The 21,042-nt window shown below is 36.3% G+C and overlaps 2 protein-coding genes across 2 annotated transcripts; both read right to left on the bottom strand.

Annotated features, from left to right (window-relative positions):
• Window positions 1-9,566: 9,566 nt before the first annotated feature.
• On the bottom strand, window positions 9,567-12,935 carry LOC149401843 (U-box domain-containing protein 11-like). Its single transcript, XM_089609665.1, has 4 exons — window positions 12,352-12,935; window positions 11,860-11,976; window positions 11,361-11,765; window positions 9,567-10,978 (listed from the first exon to the last, which is right to left on the bottom strand). The coding sequence occupies exons 1-4, from the start codon at window positions 12,688-12,690 to the stop codon at window positions 9,905-9,907; spliced, it is 1,935 nt and encodes a 644-aa protein (XP_089465791.1). The 5' UTR covers window positions 12,691-12,935; the 3' UTR covers window positions 9,567-9,904.
• Window positions 12,936-16,242: 3,307 nt separating this feature from the next.
• On the bottom strand, window positions 16,243-19,411 carry LOC149401842 (Core-2/I-branching beta-1,6-N-acetylglucosaminyltransferase family protein). The gene is made up of 4 exons (XM_089609847.1): window positions 18,614-19,411; window positions 17,423-17,498; window positions 17,209-17,324; window positions 16,243-17,102 (listed from the first exon to the last, which is right to left on the bottom strand). Exons 1-4 carry the CDS (start codon window positions 19,095-19,097, stop codon window positions 16,582-16,584), a joined length of 1,197 nt encoding a protein of 398 aa, XP_089465973.1. The 5' UTR covers window positions 19,098-19,411; the 3' UTR covers window positions 16,243-16,581.
• Between the last annotated feature and the right edge of the window lie 1,631 nt (window positions 19,412-21,042).

Raw genomic sequence — 21,042 nt, 5'->3', positions numbered from 1 at the left:
TTAATTAAATAGCTAATCTTTTATAAATTATAAATAAATAACTATTATGCTGATGTGACACTATTAGACGTTTTTAACATTTAATTTATGTCATTAAAGTCTGATGATTAGTTATAATTATTAACGAATATTTACAACTATTAATGTTTTGAAAAATTACACGGACTAAGCCACTTGAAAGTAACGTTGATATTACAATCTAACCAACATTTCATTTAAGTTTCAAATATAGCCACAAATGATGACGTGGTTTTATTATTTATTTAACAAATTACTACATTAACCTTTATTAAAATCGACTGAACATAAACATGTAGTTTAATATTTTGATCGCAGCCAAATAATGCAGCTTTAATATACGTTAACTTGATTTATTCCATACTATTTTCTTTCCTTTATTGTAGTTTAATTAGTTGCGATATCAAGTTTTTTTGGTTAATTTCTATTAATTTCCGTTTATTTGATTTCTATGATTTATGTTATACAAGGGTATTTTCGATATTTTCTAATTGTTTATTTTGGTAAATAGCTAGATTACAAAATTTATCAAACGTTGGCTACATCCTTAAAATTATGTTTGAAATTGACTACGTTGCTAGATTACCCTAATAATTTTTTGCTTTGTTAATAAAAAATCATGGCTATTTTTAGTAAAATTTATTACCAAATATTAGTGTTACGATAAAACTTAAATTTTCATACGACTATATAAGTAAAGAGCCCTAATTCTCTCGTCTCCAAAATATACAGTAAACCTTGTCCAAATATGTCATGATTTAGTTTCACACTTAGTTAAAGACATTTACAAAACAAGAACACGTTCAAACGATGCTTTTATTACCTTTGAATATATATATATATATATATATATATATATATATATATATATATATATATATATATATATATATTTCCTTAAAATTAAATATCTAGTATAAAATCGTAAATGATGTTCTAAATTTTACTAATTATTATAAATAACCAAATTTTCATGGCTACAGTGACATGTAAGCTTACCGAAATAGGGTCCATCATGCATGAAACAAAACAACAATATATTTATTATATTGTTATTCAAATGATAAATGATTACCAAATCATATTTTTCTCTACTTGTTCCAACTTCCAAGTTGAAGTAGAGATTTTACGGTAATCACGGCTTGCAATATTCAACATTTTTTATGTGATTTTCAATTGACTATTGCAAGAGGTTTTATTGACTTTGTCAAAATTTTCAAAGTTATTTAATATGAAAATAATAGTATTATCATTAATAAAGCATATTCTGACTTCTAACGGTTTTCTTCCACATTTTTCTCAATTCAAACTTTCCTAGTGTGACTATTAATCTCTATCGTTCCAAGAAAAATTGGGTGAAATTCTTTATAAGTTCTCGGTCTAACTTTTAATCTATTCTACGATGGTTAGTGAGAAACGAAGTTTAGAAGTCCTAATTTGAATATCAAAACACTTGTTGTCAAGCAGTAGTACATATATACAGGTCAAAAACTATAGCCCCTCAGATATTGATATTTAAAGCATTTCAGCTCGTAAGAGCTTGCTTTTTATTTTAGCTACTTTTTAACTATTTTAACTCAAAAACTATTTCAGAGTTCAGACTTCGATCACACTTTTTACTTTAGCTAACATTTATTATTTTAATATTAAAAAAAGCTGTTGAAAAAAAATTGTTGAAAAAATAAAAAGATAATAATATAATACAACATTATTATTAAAATAATATGAAAAAGGATTGGCAAAAAAAATGCTCACTACATTTAGAAAGCTCCCTATTACAAAGTTAAAATAGAAAGTGTTTATAAATATGGTTGGAGTGTTTATTTTCTCGATTCGCTAGCTATAATAGCCAAGGAATCAATATAGAGAGCCCCATGGAGTTGCTCTCAACCACCTTCTTTTGAAGTTAGCATTTTTAAAAAAAATCGATTTTAAAATTACTGTTAACCAAAAATGATTATAACAAGGGAAAATAACCTATTTATACCCTGTGTTTTAGTGAAATATCGAGTTTAACCCTCGGTTTTCAAAAATGTCGAGTTCATACCTCTGTTTAACTAAAATGACGAAATTATACCATCTGTTTAACTAAAATGACGAAATTATACCTTGAAATAGACAACAGTGTCACAAATATTCTTTTTATTGACTTTTCATTGACGTTGACTATAATATTTATAATATAAACACCAATTATCTTTATTCATTCGCGCTACATATGTAATTTATTTAAAAACTAAAAAATAAACAACAGTCTCTTAATCGTGAAGATCACAGAAAGAGGCAAATGGGTAAACATCGATAGTTGATAGTCATCAAAATCGCATATTCGAACAGAGAATCCAAGATTTAGAGTTACAATTCGAACACGGAATGAAGTCATTTCTTAGGCGGTATGAGTTTTATTATTTAATTTCAATTTAAAGCTATTTTTATTTCAAAATTGAGAATTTGGAAATTAGGGTACTGATTTAGATTTGATTCGGTTTTTCTTATATAAGAATTAATATCAATGAAAGGGAGATTTGTGATACTGTTATTCATTTCAGGGTATAATTTCGTCATTTTAGTTAAACAGAGGGTATGAACTCGACATTTTTGAAAACTGATGGTTAAACTCGACATTTCACTAAAACACAGGGTATAAATGTGTTATTTTACCTTATAACAATTGTTTCTTCAGCTGACACTTATTATTGATGACAAAAAATTATTATAACAATTGTTTCAACGGAGACTATATATCAAATGGAATCCGTAGATACAGCAAAGATCTAGGTCGAATCGTTTATATAACAGACAAATTTAATTATAGGGAAATGACGCCAACTAGTAGTAATTTTGGTAATTTGGACAAAAAAAATAGCAATTATGTTTTTATACATTTTTACTAGTAACTGTAGACATGAAAGTATACAATTGTCATAAATTGTAGACGTATAAGTCTATAATTAACAACAATTGTAGATATATAAGTCTACAGTTATTAATAAAAGTGTCCAAAAACATAGTTGCTAGTATTTTAGTCCAAGTAAAAAAGTTGCTACTAGTTGAGGTCATTTTTCCTTAATTATATGAAGTATAAAATAAGTAATATTGACGGAGCATAGATAGGTGACAATAACAAAAAAAAAAAAAAAAAAAAAAAAAAAGAAGAAGATAAGTTTCTCGGTTCGCCACAGTACATATGACATGTTAGTGTTGGACCAAGTATATAAGAGCGCTTATTTTTAAGCGCAGTCCAAGAGAAATAACAACGCTCACGTGGTGCAGTTTAAATCATCGATTTCATTTGTTTGTGGGATTTTTGCATATAACGGCGCTTATTAGTAAAATGTCGTTAGAGCTCTTTCATGTGGTAGTGAATATTAAATAATGCTTTGCATCTTATTCGTTAACAATTTAATTCTAAAAAATTTCACATTTATTTTGTAAGTATTGGTGGTCTGATATATATATATACACACGTGAGTGTGCATGCGTGCATGTGACAACAAAAAAAAAGATAGTTTATCGGTTGCCACAGTACATATGCCGTGTTGTTGTTGGACCAAGTATATAAGAGCGCTTATTTTTAAGCGCAGTCCAAGGGAAATAACAACGCTTTAAAAAAACGTCCACGTGGTGTAGTTTAAATCATCGATTTCATTTGTTTGTCGATTTTAGCATATAACGGCGCTTATTAGTAAAATGTCGTTAGAGCTCTTTCATGTGGTAGTGAATATTAAAATAATGCTTTGCATCTTATTAGTTAACAATTTAATTCTAAAAAATTTCACATTTATTTTGTAAGGGTTGGTGGTCTGATATATATACATATATATATATATATATATATATACATATATATATATATATATATATATATATATGTCCATCGGTTTGGCTTTTATTCTTTTCTCTTTTAGGCCTTATTGTATTAGTTTTCCGTTTGACCATTAATGGATTGCGACTAACATTTGAATGCTTTGCGTCACTTCATAGTAAAAAAGAAATTTCGAAAAAAAAATTCTCAACTAAACGTGCTAAAAATATTGAATTAATTCAAAAAAAGTGCATCCGACGAATTTGACAAGCAACAGAACTCTTTTGACTCTCCAATTACATATTCTCTATCGCCAAACCAAATTAATAGAAACGGTCATAATTTGTGACCCCTTAAATTTCTCAACAATTTATAGTTGGTCACATGCTACACTTAAATTTTAATTCTCGCTGTCAATGGAGAAATTGCATTTCAAAATATTGAGCTGGTCACAAGCACTGCCATTTAACAAGCCAATAATAACTCAAGTTATTATATGATTCTACTGCAAAAGGAAAACATATTTCGGAATTTAATGCGGATCAAGAAGGAAAGAGATCATGTTATTCAGCTTTTTAACAAAAGCAACCCTTTTACCAAGGGAAATTTCTTTATATGGGCTTAAAAATTGATTAAATATCAAGATTAGACCCTAACCTTTTAAAATATCTAGAAATGGACTTTTGGACCCAAAACGGACAAATATACCCCTTAAACATTTTGAATAAGCTTTCCCTCCTCCTATCTCACTCGACATCTCTCTCTCTCTCTCTTTCTCTCAACAAAAAAAATCAAAAAAATTCCGGTACGATTCAGTACGACCTATACGACCGTGTACGACGTGATACCATCTGGTACGAGTGAATACGATGGCGTACGATGGAAAAGGTTCGATCTCGGGCGGCGGTGGAGATCAGAAATCCCGAGCTTCAAAACCAAGTAAAAAGGTAAGTTTTCATGTAATTTCTTGTTAAACTTCATTGAAAATAGTTATAATAGGGTTTAGGACTTAGTTATTCTCTGATTTGAGTTGATTTGGGTCGGATTTAGTATATTAGGGTTTGAAATTAGGGCCAATGTACGATGAGATTGATGCATCGTACGATTCTGTACGATGTCGTACGATGAAATTCATAGAGCTCTACGATGCGATACGATGGTGTACGATGGGTTTATGTTTTCTCAAAAAATTGTCGTACGATTATGTACGATGTCGTACGATTATGTACGATGTCGTACGATGCGGTACGATGCTATACGATGATTTTTTAAAAAAATTTAATTTCTTGTTTTACGATGATATACGATGCTGTACGATGCTATACGATGATTTTTTAAAAAAATTTAATTTCTTGTTTTACGATGATATACGATTCTGTACGATGCTATACGATGATGTTTTAAAAAAATTTAATTTCTTGTTTTACGATGATATACGATGCTGTACGATGCTATACGATGATGTTTTAAAAAAATTTAATTTCTTGTTTCTTGTGATTCTAATTTAATTTTGTTGTTTTTTTATGACAATTTGAACTACATATACAACGTCTCATTCCCGGGGCGTATCACCTACGGTGGGACGGGGATCTTGAAGCTTGTACGGAGTAGATTCGATGAGCTCGGGATAAAAGAACGAATCCTCGGGACTCCGTTCGAGCAATTTTTTACGGAGAGCAAGCTTGATTTCTCACCGGTGCTCGTACATACTCTCCTTCAGAAGAAGATCGAGGCGACACTCTTCAAAGTGCGAATATGAGAACGTTCAGGAAGAATTGGTGCGTGGACTTATTCTACAACCACCTTATCCCGTTATTTTGTATTTTCGGATGTTTATTTTTTATCTTTTTGGTTTTCTATGTAATAGTACCTTATAAACATATTATCGAGATGGTTTGTTGACTATTGATTTAATATGTTTTTTATTGTACCTTATAAACATGTAATTCAATGAAAGAGATTCACAAAAAAAAACATCAAAAATTCACACATTCACAAAGGGTTTAGAACTCGAGACATTTGTGGACGAAAACGAGTCTTGGGACAAAAGCGAGATGAGGTCTTCGTCGTTCTCACAGAGTTGAATTGCGAAAAGGTCCATGAGACGGATGATACTCCATTAAACAAGATAAAAAGGTCACTCAAATAAACGTTAAAGTTTTAAACTTAAAAATAAAAATAACACAAAGTCTAAAGTTTTAATCCCTCCAAGTGCATGTTTTTCTGTTATTTCCCCTACCACCACATTTCCCGCATTTTCGCTGGACGACAATCTTTTCGCCTTGAGATGGGTATCGATTAATTCTTCTTCTTCCTTGTTTACTTTTCTTCGGTCGACCGGCTTGCTTCTTTTCAACGGGTTCTGAAACTTTCATGTTTTTTATCTCATCCGGGACATCTCATTGATCTTCATTGCCAACCGGATATATGGCTTCCTTGTACATCTCAATCCACGTCTCCTTCAAATAAAAGTCACTGCATAACGAGTACACGTCCACGCTTCAATGTTGGGCTGCTGCGATAGAATGCTCACACGGGATATTCAATTGTTGTGGTAGTCCGCAAGTGCATGTCTTCGCCATAAGGTCTACATCGAAATCACCTCTTACGTCTTTGACATGACATTCATATAGACCAAGTCCGTACTCATTGACGAACTGTGCCTTATTATTTAGCTGTGCGAGATCATTTTGCCACGTTGGTGTCAATTTTGTGTTCAACTTGTTCGCTATCTCTTCTCGTTCAAAAAACCAAGTTTGGAGTGTGAATCGAATAAACTCGAGCAACGTCGTAATGGGAAACGTCCTCGCATTCCTTGTTTTGTTGTTGAAGCTTTCTGCGTTGTTGCTCGTCATTAGGTCGTACCTATATAAAACATACTTGATTTATATAATCAACGACATAAAAAATTCAGTACAAAAGAAGTTCTAGACTCTTACCGTTTTCCAGGAAAGAAAGCTCTGGCCCACCGATCGACACCAACTTCTTCGAGATACTTTGCCATCTCGACATCCTTACGTCTCAACTGTCTAAAATTAGCTTCGAATGCTGTTTTACTGAAGGCGTAAGCCGCATCGTAAAGTTCAAAGCGACAATGGTCTGTCTTGAACTTGTGTTGGACATTCAGTTGTAAATGATGGTAACATGCTCCGTGAGGGATACCAGGAAACACAACCTCGACACCATGTATGATGCTAACGTGGCGATCGGATATAAACGCCAAATTAGGTACGTCTTCACCGATAGCTTCTCGCAATCTTCTCAAAAACCAAATCCAAGAAGCATGACACTCGCTATCTACAACTCCGAATGCAAGTGGATATAATTGTGAATTCGCATCCATTGCAATTGCGCAAAGCAACTGTCCCCCGTATTTTGTCTTCAGAAATGCACCGTCCAATGCTATGACCGGCCGACGTGCTTTGAAGCTTCTACGACACGCCCAAATGGAAAAGAAAGCATACTTGAATTTGTCACCATCTTGCACAAAGTCTGTTAACGTCCCAGGATTCTTTTGCTTCAACATGTACAGCCAAGACGGTAACTTCTGGTACGATTGTTCCGGCGTACCCCGCACGTACCCAATAGCTTTCTCCCTGGATCTCCAAGCTTTCAAATACGATATGTTCACACCCCATCTTGTCTTCACTTCTTCCGTGACGTTATGCGCCGAATACTCCGCCATAGAGTTAATTGAGTACCTGTCTTTAAATACGTGACCGATGACCCATGGTGCCGCTCCTCGATGGCCCTCTGTTCGAACAACACGCCCACATGAGTGTTTACCCTCGTACGACGTAATCTCCCACATCTCAGACCACTGCACGACACCCCTCAACCTCCATGTGCATCTCTCGTTTTTGCATAGAATATACCATCTCTTTTTCGAAGAAGATTTCACTCTAAATTCGAAATTATGTTTCAACGCGTACAAGTGGATATGTTTCTTCAGTTCATGCTTGTTTTCAAATTGCTGCCCAATATATATTTCTTCTGAGCTACCTGTTACTTTCAAAGGTTAGTTAAACAATATGTGGTTTCATATTATACTTGAATCTCATTTGAATCCACTTAAATTACCTGTAGAAGAATGACTTGGATAATGACTCGGGTTTTCCTTCACAACATCATCGGCGCTGAACTCGGGTGCTTTCCATGAATAAGGAACGATAGGTGATCCGATCATCGGAGGCTCACGCTGACATTGACCCGATGGTTCACAATGACCCGTTGGTACCGTAAACGTTTCCACAAATTCTTCATATTCTTCGGGATTGGCGAATTCTTCAAATTAATTACCTCTACCATTGTTATCTCCGTCATATCCATCACTATTCTCTTCATCACCATCGCTACCTTCGTTTTCATCACCTTCGCCACCTTCGTTTTCATCACCTTCGCCATCTTCGTATTCATCACCATTGTGTTCATCATATTCGTCACTGTTGTGATTACAATCTCTATCACGCATGTATACTTCGTCACCGTTTCCGGCACCCTTGTACTCGTTAAACAAGTCATCGTCACAGCCACCGTCTTTGTTTTCAATTATAGGATCATTTTGTCGATCCTCGATAACAAGAGTATTCCGTCTCTTCTTCGGTTCATTGCGAGACACCATTCCAACTTCCACATCTTTCCCTTTACATACTCCTCGATACGCAATAGGTGCAATGACCTCGATCTGTTTTGGTACCAAACTTACACAGAGTGGAAATCTATTACGATATTTGTGCTTCATAAAATGCGAAACATCACCATTGTCCTTCAATACGGCAGGACCTACTGGAATTGTACCGACTGCGTATGGGACTTCGAGTTTTAAGTCGAACGCGAATCTGTCTAACTCGAACTTCTCGTATAAGAAATCTACTAACTCCGTGTACGTTACCTCTTTCGGAATTACGAATGCACGAAATTCTGCATTGGTGAAAATCCATTGGTGTCCTTCCTTCTCTCAAGTGCCGTTAATCATGACAAAAAATGCAAAAAACAGTCAAACTATATGCAAAATAAGCTTCTATATCGTACATCATCGTACAGCATCGTATACCATCGTACACCATCGTACAGCATCGTACATCATCTTACAGAGAGGCATCGTACGGAATCGTACAGAATCGTACAGCATCGTACAACATCGTACAGAATCGTACAACATCGTACAGAACGCAATTTTTATTCTAAATTTCATCGTACAAAAATTTAAATTTCATCGTACATCATCGTATACCATCGTACAAACAAGTTAAACCTAGATTTTGGACTTTGTTTTCAGATCTGATCGATTTTTTTTGCTACATTCTATCATATACAATCATAAACTTTGTAAAAATGATTAAGTTAGTAATCTTACCAATGATTCTTTTGAAACCCGCTTAAGTAGAGAGGATTTGAGTGGATTTGAGTGTGATTGAAATGATAAAAATGAAGTGTGAGAGATGTATAGGGTTCAGAAGGGCATTTTTGTCCGATTTTGGGTCAAAAGTCCATATTTAGATATTTTTAAACATTAGAGTCTAATCTTGATATTTAATAGCTTATTAAGCCCACTTAATGAAATTTCTCTTTACCAATATCCAAAAAAAAAAGTAGTGATTAAGATTGAATTGAATACTGTCATCTTAAAGAGATCTTGAAACTATAAAAGAGTAAGAAATAAAGGGCTCACCTTTTATATGGATTTTGAATCCCTTTATGTACATTCCAATCATGGAGCAAAAACGACAATGGCTCAAAGAAATGGTCTTCAAATAGGGAAAAGATTGAACAAGCTTTTCCATATTAAAGAATATATTTTTGTAACAAATACAGTATCAAATGAATATATTACACTCTTACATAAGAGGAAGGGGGAAAAAAATTGATACATAAAATGGGGTATTGAGATTAGTTTTGTTATCTCAAAGTCCGTATTTTCTCAGCTTTCACATCAGGAAAAAAAATATATAAAAATGACATTTTCATCCACAAATAGAATTGGATATGAGAAATAAAAATTGGTACAAGAATAATCAATTATTTTTTTTTCCTTTAATTAAAAGAAAAAGAAAGAATCTATGGGTAGTTGCTACCTGTTAATTAGAGCTGTTGCAGCTTGCGAAGATGTTCCAGCAACGAAGCAGCCTTGCGTTTGGTGCGGTCAGAGCCGTTCTTCGCGAGCTCCGTCAATGGAATCAAGGCTCCGAGGCGGCTTATACAGGCCAGGTTATCCCCGTCCCTCTTGCACAGAGCCAGCAAGATCGCCGTCGCGTTTTCCTTGTTCCGTGGCAGACCCGTCCTTAGAAGATCGATCAGCACTGGGATCGTCCCAGCTTTGACTATGGCGAGCTTGGCTTCTTGGTGGGTGGCGAGGACGGACATAATGGTGAGAGCCTCGTCCACCATTGAGTCGCCGGAATCCGACGCGAGCATTCCCAGAAGGGCTGTGACTACACCGGCTCTGACGGCCCGCCCTTTGTTCCCTTGGTATATGCAGAGGTTGAAGAGAGCGGTGGCGGCGTCTTTCTTCCCTCGGGTCCGCCCGTTTTGGAGGAGGTCGACCAGAGCCGGGATCGCCCCGGAAGCTCCGATGATGATCTTGTTCTCGTCGGCGAGCGAGAGGCTGAAAAGGGTCGCGGCCGCGTTTTCCTTTGCCTCGGTGGATCCGGCGCGGAGGACTTGGACGATGGAGGGGATCGCTCCGGCGAGCATAATGAGGCCCTTGTTGTTCTCGTAGATCGAGAGGTTGAGGATCGAGGTGACCGCGTTCTCCTGGGTCGGGGGGTCGTCGGAGGTCAAAAGGCTGACCAGGACCGGGATCGCTCCGGCCTCCGCGATCAGGATCCGGTTGTCGGTGCTTCTCTTCGAGAGGGACCGGATCTCGGTCGCGGCGCCTCGTCGCTCCTCCAGCGACCGGCTCCACAGCTTCCGTACCAGGGATTCGATGGCCGCCATGTCGCCGGAGACGTCCCGAACCGACCCGTCGCTCCGTTTCATCTTCCCGTTCACCAGACCCGTCGGGGGTTCGATGTTGTGGCCCTCGCACCATTGGCCGATCAGGCTTCTCAGCACGTAGTTCGGAGTCAGCGTCAAGTGCTCGAGCTTCTGCTGGGTTTTCGGGCACGTTTTGTTGCCGCAGTCTATCCATCTCTGGATGTAACATCTCTCGTACGTCTACCAAACCAAAATAAACAAATAAGCTAACCTCACAAGCATTTTATAAACAAGTAAAATAAAAAACGGACAACCCTTGGAAAAAAAAAAGGGTCTTTTAGCTATATAGCTATTTGACTTATGGCGTTTTGTATAATACCCAACGTTTTGTAAATTTCATGTAAATAGCCACCTCAACTTATTTACCTCAAAATAAGTGGGAATGTTTTTGGGTCTTTTTGAGTGCCGTAAATAAGTTGAGGTGGCTATTTACAAAAGGTTGGCTATCTAGCAATTCTTAGTCTTTCGGTGGCTTATTTGACTAAACCAAACCCACTCGATTTGAATTCACTTGTGAATCAATAAACGACATTGAGTGTTTTTTTCGAGATTGATACCATACCTGTCCTGTGGCGACAATGACAGGGTCTCTCATCAGCTCCAAGGATATAGGACACAGATAATCATCGGGAATCGCCATAGCATCGGGCTTCTTCATTTCACCGGAAGCCTTGTCGATGGCCAAACTCAAATCAGGAGTCGAACAAGAGTTCCTAAGGATTTCGGGGTCGTTTCTTCTGGTGTCGTCTACACCAAGGCTGTTCAAGCTGTCGCATCTCACAAAAGTGCACGGCTTCGGCGGAAGTCTATCGGTACCACCAATCTGTTCACTTCTACCCAATTTTTTCGAGTCCACCTGAAGTTGTTCTTTCTCTAACAGTTGTGGCAAATTAGACAACATCTTCTTCGAGTTCATGGATCCGTATCTCTCCGTAGCTCTTCTCAATTGGTTTCTCACCAATTCGACCTGTTCAGAAATGAGGCGTTAAGTATTATATACCAAAAGAAAACACAGTCGAAATCAACTCCGGAAAAATCCAACATCGTTCAACCCCTCGTACCTGTTCCTGAACTTCCTCGGAGATGTCGAAATGGTCGTACGGAAAATTGGCCAGCGCTTTCTCTAACTTCCACGTCACGCATTGAAACTGAAAGGCGATCCTCTTGATAGCCTTGTCCTTTAATCAAAAGATTTTAGCATTCTTCAGTGATCGACAAGACTGTTTAAAGAATCCGCTAATTCATACAGAGTGTAAAATCAAACTCTCAACAAATTTTCATTTGGACCTTTCAACAATAACAACAATTCCTCCAGTAAATGAAAAAAATGTCAATGTCAGTCAAAACTCCAATGCCAAAGTTTGATACTGACTAAGTCTTAAAAATTAAAGCCATCAGAATCACTTTCAACGAGAGAGACGAAATTGATATGAAATGAGAGCAGAATCACCGATTCCTATTCAATTCTCCAACTCTATCCAGTCCAGTTCAGATCTAAGAACACAACGACCAACCATGGAAAAAATAAAATGAGAGAGACAGAGAAGACTTACAGAAGGTACATTATCGGAACTGAAGGTGGAAGCCATGGCGAGAAGGCATTTCGCTGCCTGAAGAGCAACCATGAGATCAGAATCCCAGCAAGAACCTCCCGAAGAAGACGAAGTCGAAGAAGAAGAAGAATTATCGGACGGTCGAGATTGTCCCTCGATATCCCTCATCTCCTCCAGAAAATGCGTCAGGAGCGAGATCCGACGCACCAGATCCGTACAATCCCTCCTGAAAACTCCGGCGGAGCAAGTTGACGAAGCCGACACTTCGGCCACCTCGTTCACCAGCTTCAGAAGCTCTGGCGTCCGATCTCCGCCGTCTCCGGCGACGTCGACGGCCATTGTTACAGCTCTGTGGGGTTAGAAGATTTTGTGTTTCGTTAATCGCTCTTTCTCTCTCTAACGCGCATCACATTCAGAGATAGAGAGAGAAACGGACATAAATTTGGGTTTGGAGTCTTAATATGATGATCTAATTCAATTAAAGAATTATCCTGATTACATTTACATTTTTTTCAACTACGTTTAATTATTAAAATAAATATTAAATGGAGGGAATCTCGGGAAGAAAACAAGAGGATACAGATGGATATGGGAATAATATTATTATTAGTTTTGTACAACTATACATGTAACAGACTTTCATTTGTTTATTTATTTATATTTCTCATCACCAATACATATTATATAATTATATTATATGTGCGTGTATACATAGTCCACCACTTACACTATTCCTTTCCTATGGTCACTTTTCATTTTGATGCCAGCCTGTACACTCGCTTTTCCAATTCTATTTCCATCTATTTATTTACACATCTTTTGTATTAAAATTTTATTTATAAATGTATTATGTATATATATGATGTGTTTACCACTAATATGAAATAATTTGAAGCCAGTATTATATGAATTGTTTGACACATCTTTAGAGGTGGAAACATGATTAACATGAATTTATTTTTAATCATAGGCTCTTATTGAAATACTTTGATTATTAGTTCATCAAATGAAAAGTATATATATTTTTTTTATAATTGATCATCTTCATTTATCGCCACGATCTAGACCTTTGAGCTCGCAACATGTGTACCTCCTTATTACAAATAAACGAAACGATTATGATTGCGGTTGAATACTCTTCGTCTTTGAGATTTGGACGGCCAGTTAAACTGGTCTCTATGTCACTCACCTGGATGTAACTCGAGTTGAGCTATAATGAGCGGGTTTAGGTTTTCCAGAGCTGATCTTAGGGGTTATTCGTTCTTCTCCTGAAAAAGGATGGACCAAGTTAGCTCTAGCTCATCCTCTTGAGCCGCGAGCTTGGTTGCCTTGAGACCTAACATTTTGTTTATTCTAAGGACGAATCTTACACCAAAACTATCTTTGCGCAAAAAAGAAACAACAACTGAATGCAATACAGTAGATCGATAGATATCAAACCCATATTGATGAATTTTGGGTTAAAGCAATTAATGATAAATATATATATATATATATATATATATATATATATATATATATATTAAAGATAACTTTGATAACATTGTAGTAAGTTTTTTTTTTCAGAATTTAACATGTGTCGCGTGCACGAATTTGAACAAGAAATAAAAGACAAAAACAAAATGAAAGAAAAGACAATAAGATTGACCGTGGTTCACTTCAAACAAATTTTTGAACACTGTGTATTCATGTTGAGCTCCAATCCAAAAATATATGTGCACTTGATCATTGAACAGTTTCTTCATACTCATAATATTTACAATGTTCTCTCACTAAATGTACACAAAGAACTCTCACGATCAAGAATATCAAATCTGAACAATTACAAAAACTCAAGACTACGAAGGACAGAGAATAATTACTCAACATAACAATAACCCTAATAGAGAATCAAAGAAGGCAAGAATTAATCAATTTCAGTCTTTACAGATCTTATATCCCACTTTAGATGCTAGACGAGATCTAATTGTAGAAGTCGTGGAACGTCATTGAAGACACCGAGTATTGACCTAGCTGCTTAAGAAATCTTGAACCACTAGAAAAATGAAATGCGGTGACACTTGAATGGTGGCGTTTATTAGAATGACTGTTATCTATCTTTTATTTAAAAATATGTCATTATGTCAGCCATTAGAGCTGAATGCTATGAAAATATGGCAGTCATGATTCAAGTGCCTCCTAACTTGTAAAAGAAAGCGGTCATAATCGCCGCTTCTAATAGGCTGCGTTTAAAGGTGGCCATATGGGATCCCGCGGGACCCCGTTTCCCGTATTCTTGGTATCATGTGGGAAATGGGAAAAACCCATATTATAAAATATGGTACCGGGACTTTTGTCCCGGAACCATCCGGGAAATGGGACGGAACCGGGATCCCCGTTTAGCACCGTTTAGTACCGTATTTTTTATATTGTATTTTTTTAATTGAAAACATATGAATTTTTATTTATTTTTAAATGTATTTATGATTAAAATAAAATAAAATAAATAAATATGGGAAATATGGGAATCCCGGAACCGCGAAATATGGTACCGGGAATTCCCGGTACCGTGGAAAATGGTTCCGGGATTTCCCGGTACCATTTTTTACGGTCCCGGGAGTCCCATTTCCCGCAAAATATGGGACGGGACCAGGGGATCCCATTTCCCGGGTTCCATATGGTCAGTTTTAGCTGCGTTTGGTTCAGATTAAAAAGCCCTGTTTTTATTTTTAGAAAAAACTAAACTGCTTACTTGATGTTTGACAAAACTGTTTTTACAAAAGACTTTAAAAGCGATTTTAGATTTGGTACATGAGATGGAAAGTTTAAGATTCTTAGTGTTTTTAAGTTTATTATATAATTTACTGTAATATCCTCGTATAAAATATTATTCATATATATGTATATAAATAAGCATATTAATAATTATTATTTAATTACCAAGAACATGTCTATTTTAGTCTTTTTACTATAATATATTTATTTTACCAAACGTTAAATCAGTTTTTGTTAACAACAACAACTGTTTTATAAACAGTTTACCAAACACATTGTCAATTTTTTAAAAAAACAATTTTTTTAAAAAAACTTAATCTAAAAACATTTTTTTTAAAACAAAACTATGTCAAACGAGGCATATGCTAACATAGATAAGTAGGGATATTTAGTTATTGACGGGATAAAAGCAAAATACATATTTTCTTTATATATATAATATAGCAACCAGAATTCCAAGCAACAATAATAATAATAATAATAAAAAGTTAAACTTTTCTCACGTATCCCACTTTTTCCTTACAAAATTTCAGAACTTCTTGATTGTTGAACGTGGGTGGGCACAAATCGTTTCCAATTAATTTAAATAACTCCCCATCATCTCAAGGTCAAATTACGAAAGCAAAGCGTAAATGTTTGAAGTTTAGATTCAGATTATGTAAATATGAATGCTCAAGGAATCCAATGTTGTTGTTTTCTTTTTCTGACATTTTCGTTATATACTACGTGTGGTTTGCAATTACACGTCATTATCGCTAACTTGAGAAGGATGTTATTATGAACATGTACATACTGAACAAAAAATAGTCACCTACTTGCTTGTAAGACTCTAAGGCTAGTGGAGCAAGTAAGCAATGTGTAAATTGTTGCGTAAAACGTCGACATCTAAATGAGAAAACTGTCCGGGCCGTTTATTACAAGTGTTTGTGAACACGGGAATCAGAGAACGAGTCTTAGTCTTCACAACTTTGGCATGTTTTTTTTACTCAGCTGAATGCTCGGTTTAGCTCGATTCGGGTCCTTTGCTTCGCAGGTCACTGCAGATGTGGACTCATCTGTTTCTCTTTGGTGTCGCTCTTTTAGGTGAAAATATATATCGAGAGAGCGCAAGAGGACATAGAGAAGAAAGAATTAAACTTTCAGAACGTATACTCGTTAACCATTCCATAAGTAAACAAAAAGCTGAGTAAGAAAGAAGAGCAAGTAAACTACTAATGGACTGAGAGAGAGGGAAAGAGTGAATGGGTGGCTATACAAATACAACAAAACAAATATTTGCTAACCAATTCCAAAACAAAAACCCATCTCCCCTGATCATGCCCTACAAGACTACCATGATAATATTAATATTATACAGCCCAAAGATCTCTACACGTGCTTCAATGTCTGTTTCTATTTGTCTGGTCTCCCCATCCTCTTTGGAAGAAGAAGAAGAAGAAGAGGTGAACCAGCGTGGCAAAAAAAAAAAAAAAAAAATCACTTGCACTGGTTGGACTGGGAATTCCAATCGTCGAGGAGATTGGTGAGGGAGTCGGCGAACTTGATGGCGTGGCGGCCGGGGGTGACGAGGTTGAGGTCGCCCCAGCGCGAGCACGGGTCCACCCACCAGCTTGCACGGCTGCCAGAGCACCAGGCCCCGGGGGCGGGCCCGCCTTTGCTCGCGCGGCCCAAGATCCGACGGTCGATGAGGTCGAGCACGGGATCGTCCCGCGCGAACCGCCTCGCAAAGGCGGCGCCGCTCTGAGCCATGTGATCGAAATCCGAGGCGTTCAAGAAATGGGGGTCCATCCCGGGGGGGCTGTCCCAGATCATGTACCGCAGGTCGTTGTTCACCGTCGTGTTAGCAAACTCCGGCGAGTTGCAAATCACCGAGTGGAAATACCCTTCTTCCGACAGAACCACGTTGTTGAAGTACATCAGAAGGGTCCGTGGAAGGTTCTCCCACCCCAAAATGCAATACTCCAAGAACTGCCGGCTCAGAGTTACCCACGGCGACCCTGCCAAAACTCAATCCGTAAGCTTCAATTTAGCCTCGATCCTATTAGTTTTACACAATTGAAGCCGAAGGAGACAACAATATTATATTCATGACAGAAACTTTGCCTGTGAATACTTTAAATGCTTCGGGGGTTTTTCGTTTTTCTGTGGCGTGGAATATTTGGCTCCTTCTGGCCAGGTATATCGCCGGATCAACTACAATAGGTTGATATCTTTGAGATCTGCATTTCGAAAAGAAAAAAAAAAAAAGTGGGATCAGTATTCTATTATGGTTCCGATTATGATCCAAAAATCTATTATAGTGAAGGGGTACACATACTCTTTCCATCCAAGGTCGCTGGTGTGATCGATGAAATTTAAACCTCTTCGAACGGTTGAGAAGACGTGGGAAAGATCTGGAAAAAGGAAACGGAGACAACGAGAAAGTCAACATACAAGAGTCTCTCGAAGCAAACTACACAGAGCGATTAAGAAAAGATTTCATAATCCATTTTATAAAATGTCCAATTTTCATGTCCTTGCAACTATGCCTGGTTGCTCTTTTTGGCGGTCACGAAGTAAAAACAATCGTCGCAATGCTAGACTATTTCAATTTGATATCAACAAGATCTCATGTTGTTAGAGTCAAAAACTTAGAATCTAATACCACTTCGGCTCAATCAATACCGAAGACATTTGTGTTTCACCGCTATGAAATAAATTTCTTATGTACCAATCATGACAGGGAAAAAAAAAATTAAAGAGTTTACAATACTTCAATCCACAGTTAATCTAGGGTATTTTACCCCACAACCTACAGGGAAGATCATTAAAATTACTACTATAAAGAACCTTGAAGGTGCACCAAGATTTTTAGGTTACTTGGTATAAGTTTATTTGTCAAAATCATCCATAAATTCGGGGGAGAAAGTCAAGCCCCCTCATGTTTTCTCAAGGGTTTCAAATCTGATGACCATAAAAATTTACTGAATCGAAACCCAAATTTCCAATCTCATCAATTATAGTATACAAGCACAGACAAGAACACCAAAAAGTACATCACATCTAGACTGTCAAACTTAAATCAATGTACAAAACACCAACAATTCCAAAAAAAAATGTCACAGTCTGAGAGCTTTAAGCAAATAATTGATGTTCTAGACTTCGACCATACATTTTCAGAGCAACAATTAAAGAAAACTACATAAAATTAAAAATTAAAAAGAGTAAAAAAAAAGAAAACGACATTATAACCCCTCTAATCTTATCAACTACAAAAAACTTCACGAGCTCCTATCCATAACCCAATCTAAAACATCCAATAAAATCACATCACTACCCATAAGTCAACACCGCAGACATCCCTAATTCCTTCGAAGCTAAAAAAATTCAGTAAACTCTAATCAAACTCCCAACTTTCGCAAGTCAGTGTCCTCAAACAAATCGCAATCACTGCTCGATTTTCCCATTCTGACTTCGATTCATAGGCAAAAGCGACAGAGAGAGCTAGGGATAGAGAGAATTACATTACCATCTTGAGTGAGCAGAGGGTAATCCATGGCGTTCAAGGTGATAAACCAGTCCCAGCCAGGATCAAGCCTGAGCAAAATCGCTGCCGCGCGGAGAGTGGTGGCGATATTAGAAGCCCCCATGTAAGTCGATCGTTCGGGCTTCCCAACCACGTCCACATTACCGAACGCCCTAACCGCCGGCACAGACCTCACCGACGCCGCCAAGCTCCGTCGCTCGTCGTCGGAGGCGTCGACGGAGAGGTGCAACAAGTAACGATTCCTCGGATGATAAACCGCCATTAACAGCCTGAAGATCCGATCTCCGTCGCCTTTAGAGCCCCAAATATAGTATGCGAACGCCGGAGGATTGGTGGAACCTTGTCGAACGATCGCCGGAAAGGGCTTTGACGAACTGAACGAGATCAGAGACAAAAGGAGTAGAATGAGAGACAGAAATGACGCTGAGAGGAGAGTCAGAAGCCATTTCTTCCTCTCAGCTCCCATTATCTCTCTCCTTAGTCTCGAAGAAGATCTCGTTGCAATGGTTCGACAGTAATAATGGCGAACATGTAATGAATACACGAAATCGGGAGATTTTTCCGAGGAACGCTCTCGTGGATCGAGAAATCGGTCTGGCTATTCTCGGAGTTCTAGAGGATATGCGAATTCTATTTCTAGGGTTTGAGATTTCCGGTATTTGCTTGTCTCTCTCAGCTGAGATTTGAGAACTCTGCGATGACGAAGAAGAATGAAAGGAGAAGAGACTTCAAAAGAGTTTTCTTTTGCTTTTACAATATTTCTTTTTTCATAAATTTATTATCAGTCAAATAATTACAAACAATTTATTATTACGTGCCCTCATTATTTTATTTTATTTTATTTTATTTTTGCCAAGTCCACCCGCGTGAAAGACATAATATTCATCTGATTCAGTTGATTCTAGATTTGAATCTTTCACCGGTTAAAGTCCCATGACAATCGAAATTCTAAGACATACTTCTTATTCCAGCATATTAAATATTAATCGAAATTTTCTGTCACAATTCAATATAATTTTCTTACAATATCATATATATGCCATTTTTCTCAATATAATACTAATGGTAGTGTTGTTTTGAAGAAACTGAGCCAAATGGCTAAATAGTTATCATTAATTAAAATCGTAGTTTAATTATTTATATATTAAAAAATAATTTAATTTATGTTTACGTCTTGTTGTAATTTAAATTATTTTCTTAATTTTTAAATAATTCGACTACATTTTTTAATGTAAAAAATTGAAATCGATTATATGCTTAATTTCTCTTATTGTTTTTCACCGACACTAATTGTTACCATTAAAATACGATTAAAAAAAACATAGAATGAAATATGTTAATTAAACAAATGTAAGTATTGTAGGTTAACGATGATCAAAAGGATTTATGTCTTATTTTATCTGTATTCTTATAGCTAAAATAACAAATAATTATTATTTAATTAGGCGTACTATACTAATTTCAATGCCTTAGATAATATAATGTATAGAAACGATGTAGATACATATATATTAACCTATGAATCTACCTAGTTAGAGGCAAGAAAGTGATCTATATATTTTAATGATTTAAAGATTCTTTAGATCTCGAATAAATATTTTTATCATTTTGTTTAGCTCATACATCTGTGTAGTGTCGCCGACGCATAGCTTAACATACATTCGTAATTTAGAATCTTAAGAACATTTATAATTTACGTAAGAACACCTAAGTTTTAGTGTCAAAACTTGTATTGTCTATAAAGCTAAAATATAAAATACAGCAAATCACCTTCTTTTAGGGAAACATCAGACATGATGATTGAGTCTCATTTTCATACTAAAATAATTATGTATCAAATGCAATGTTAAGAATTAGAACCAAAACAAATGTCAAATATAAGAATTTAATATATTTTACTGAATTTCTTTATTCAAAGTAATTAATTAAAAACTCCTCTTTTTATATTGTTTTTTATTATTATTTCTTAGAGCTATATGCGTACTAATTTAATTTGTGCAACCTTTTTTTCTTCCTCTAAAAGTACAAGTGGTTATACCAAATAGAGACCATAAGATTGTGAAGCAAGATTTTGTCATAATTGATGAGACTATCTTTGCTAGTCTTCTTAGAGTTAGTCCCCATAATTAAATGGCTTGAAAATGGTGTCGTAGCTCTCCTACATAAATCTATGTCTTAAACTAAATGAAAAGAGGGCGTAAGATTCCGAGAGTTAATGAATTTAATGTATTGAATTAAAATTTCATTAAAAGCACTCTCATGCTCATTTTTACTCGACAAGTCTCAAAGCCATGTGTTTTACAACTAGTCAACGACTTTAAGAAGTAGAAAATAACTCGCATCCAATTCAAATCCAAAATCCAAATTGAAAAAGAAAAAGAGCTCGCATGTGGCAACATCTTTTGAAACTA

The sequence above is a fragment of the Urtica dioica genome, chromosome 3 (assembly GCF_054948205.1).
Source record: "Urtica dioica subsp. dioica isolate 48M chromosome 3, U.dioica_male_clone48M_v1_H2, whole genome shotgun sequence".
Lineage (NCBI taxonomy): Eukaryota > Viridiplantae > Streptophyta > Magnoliopsida > Rosales > Urticaceae > Urtica > Urtica dioica.
The sequence above is the reverse complement of the archived record's forward strand: the minus strand, read 5'-3'. Positions and strand labels throughout refer to the sequence as shown.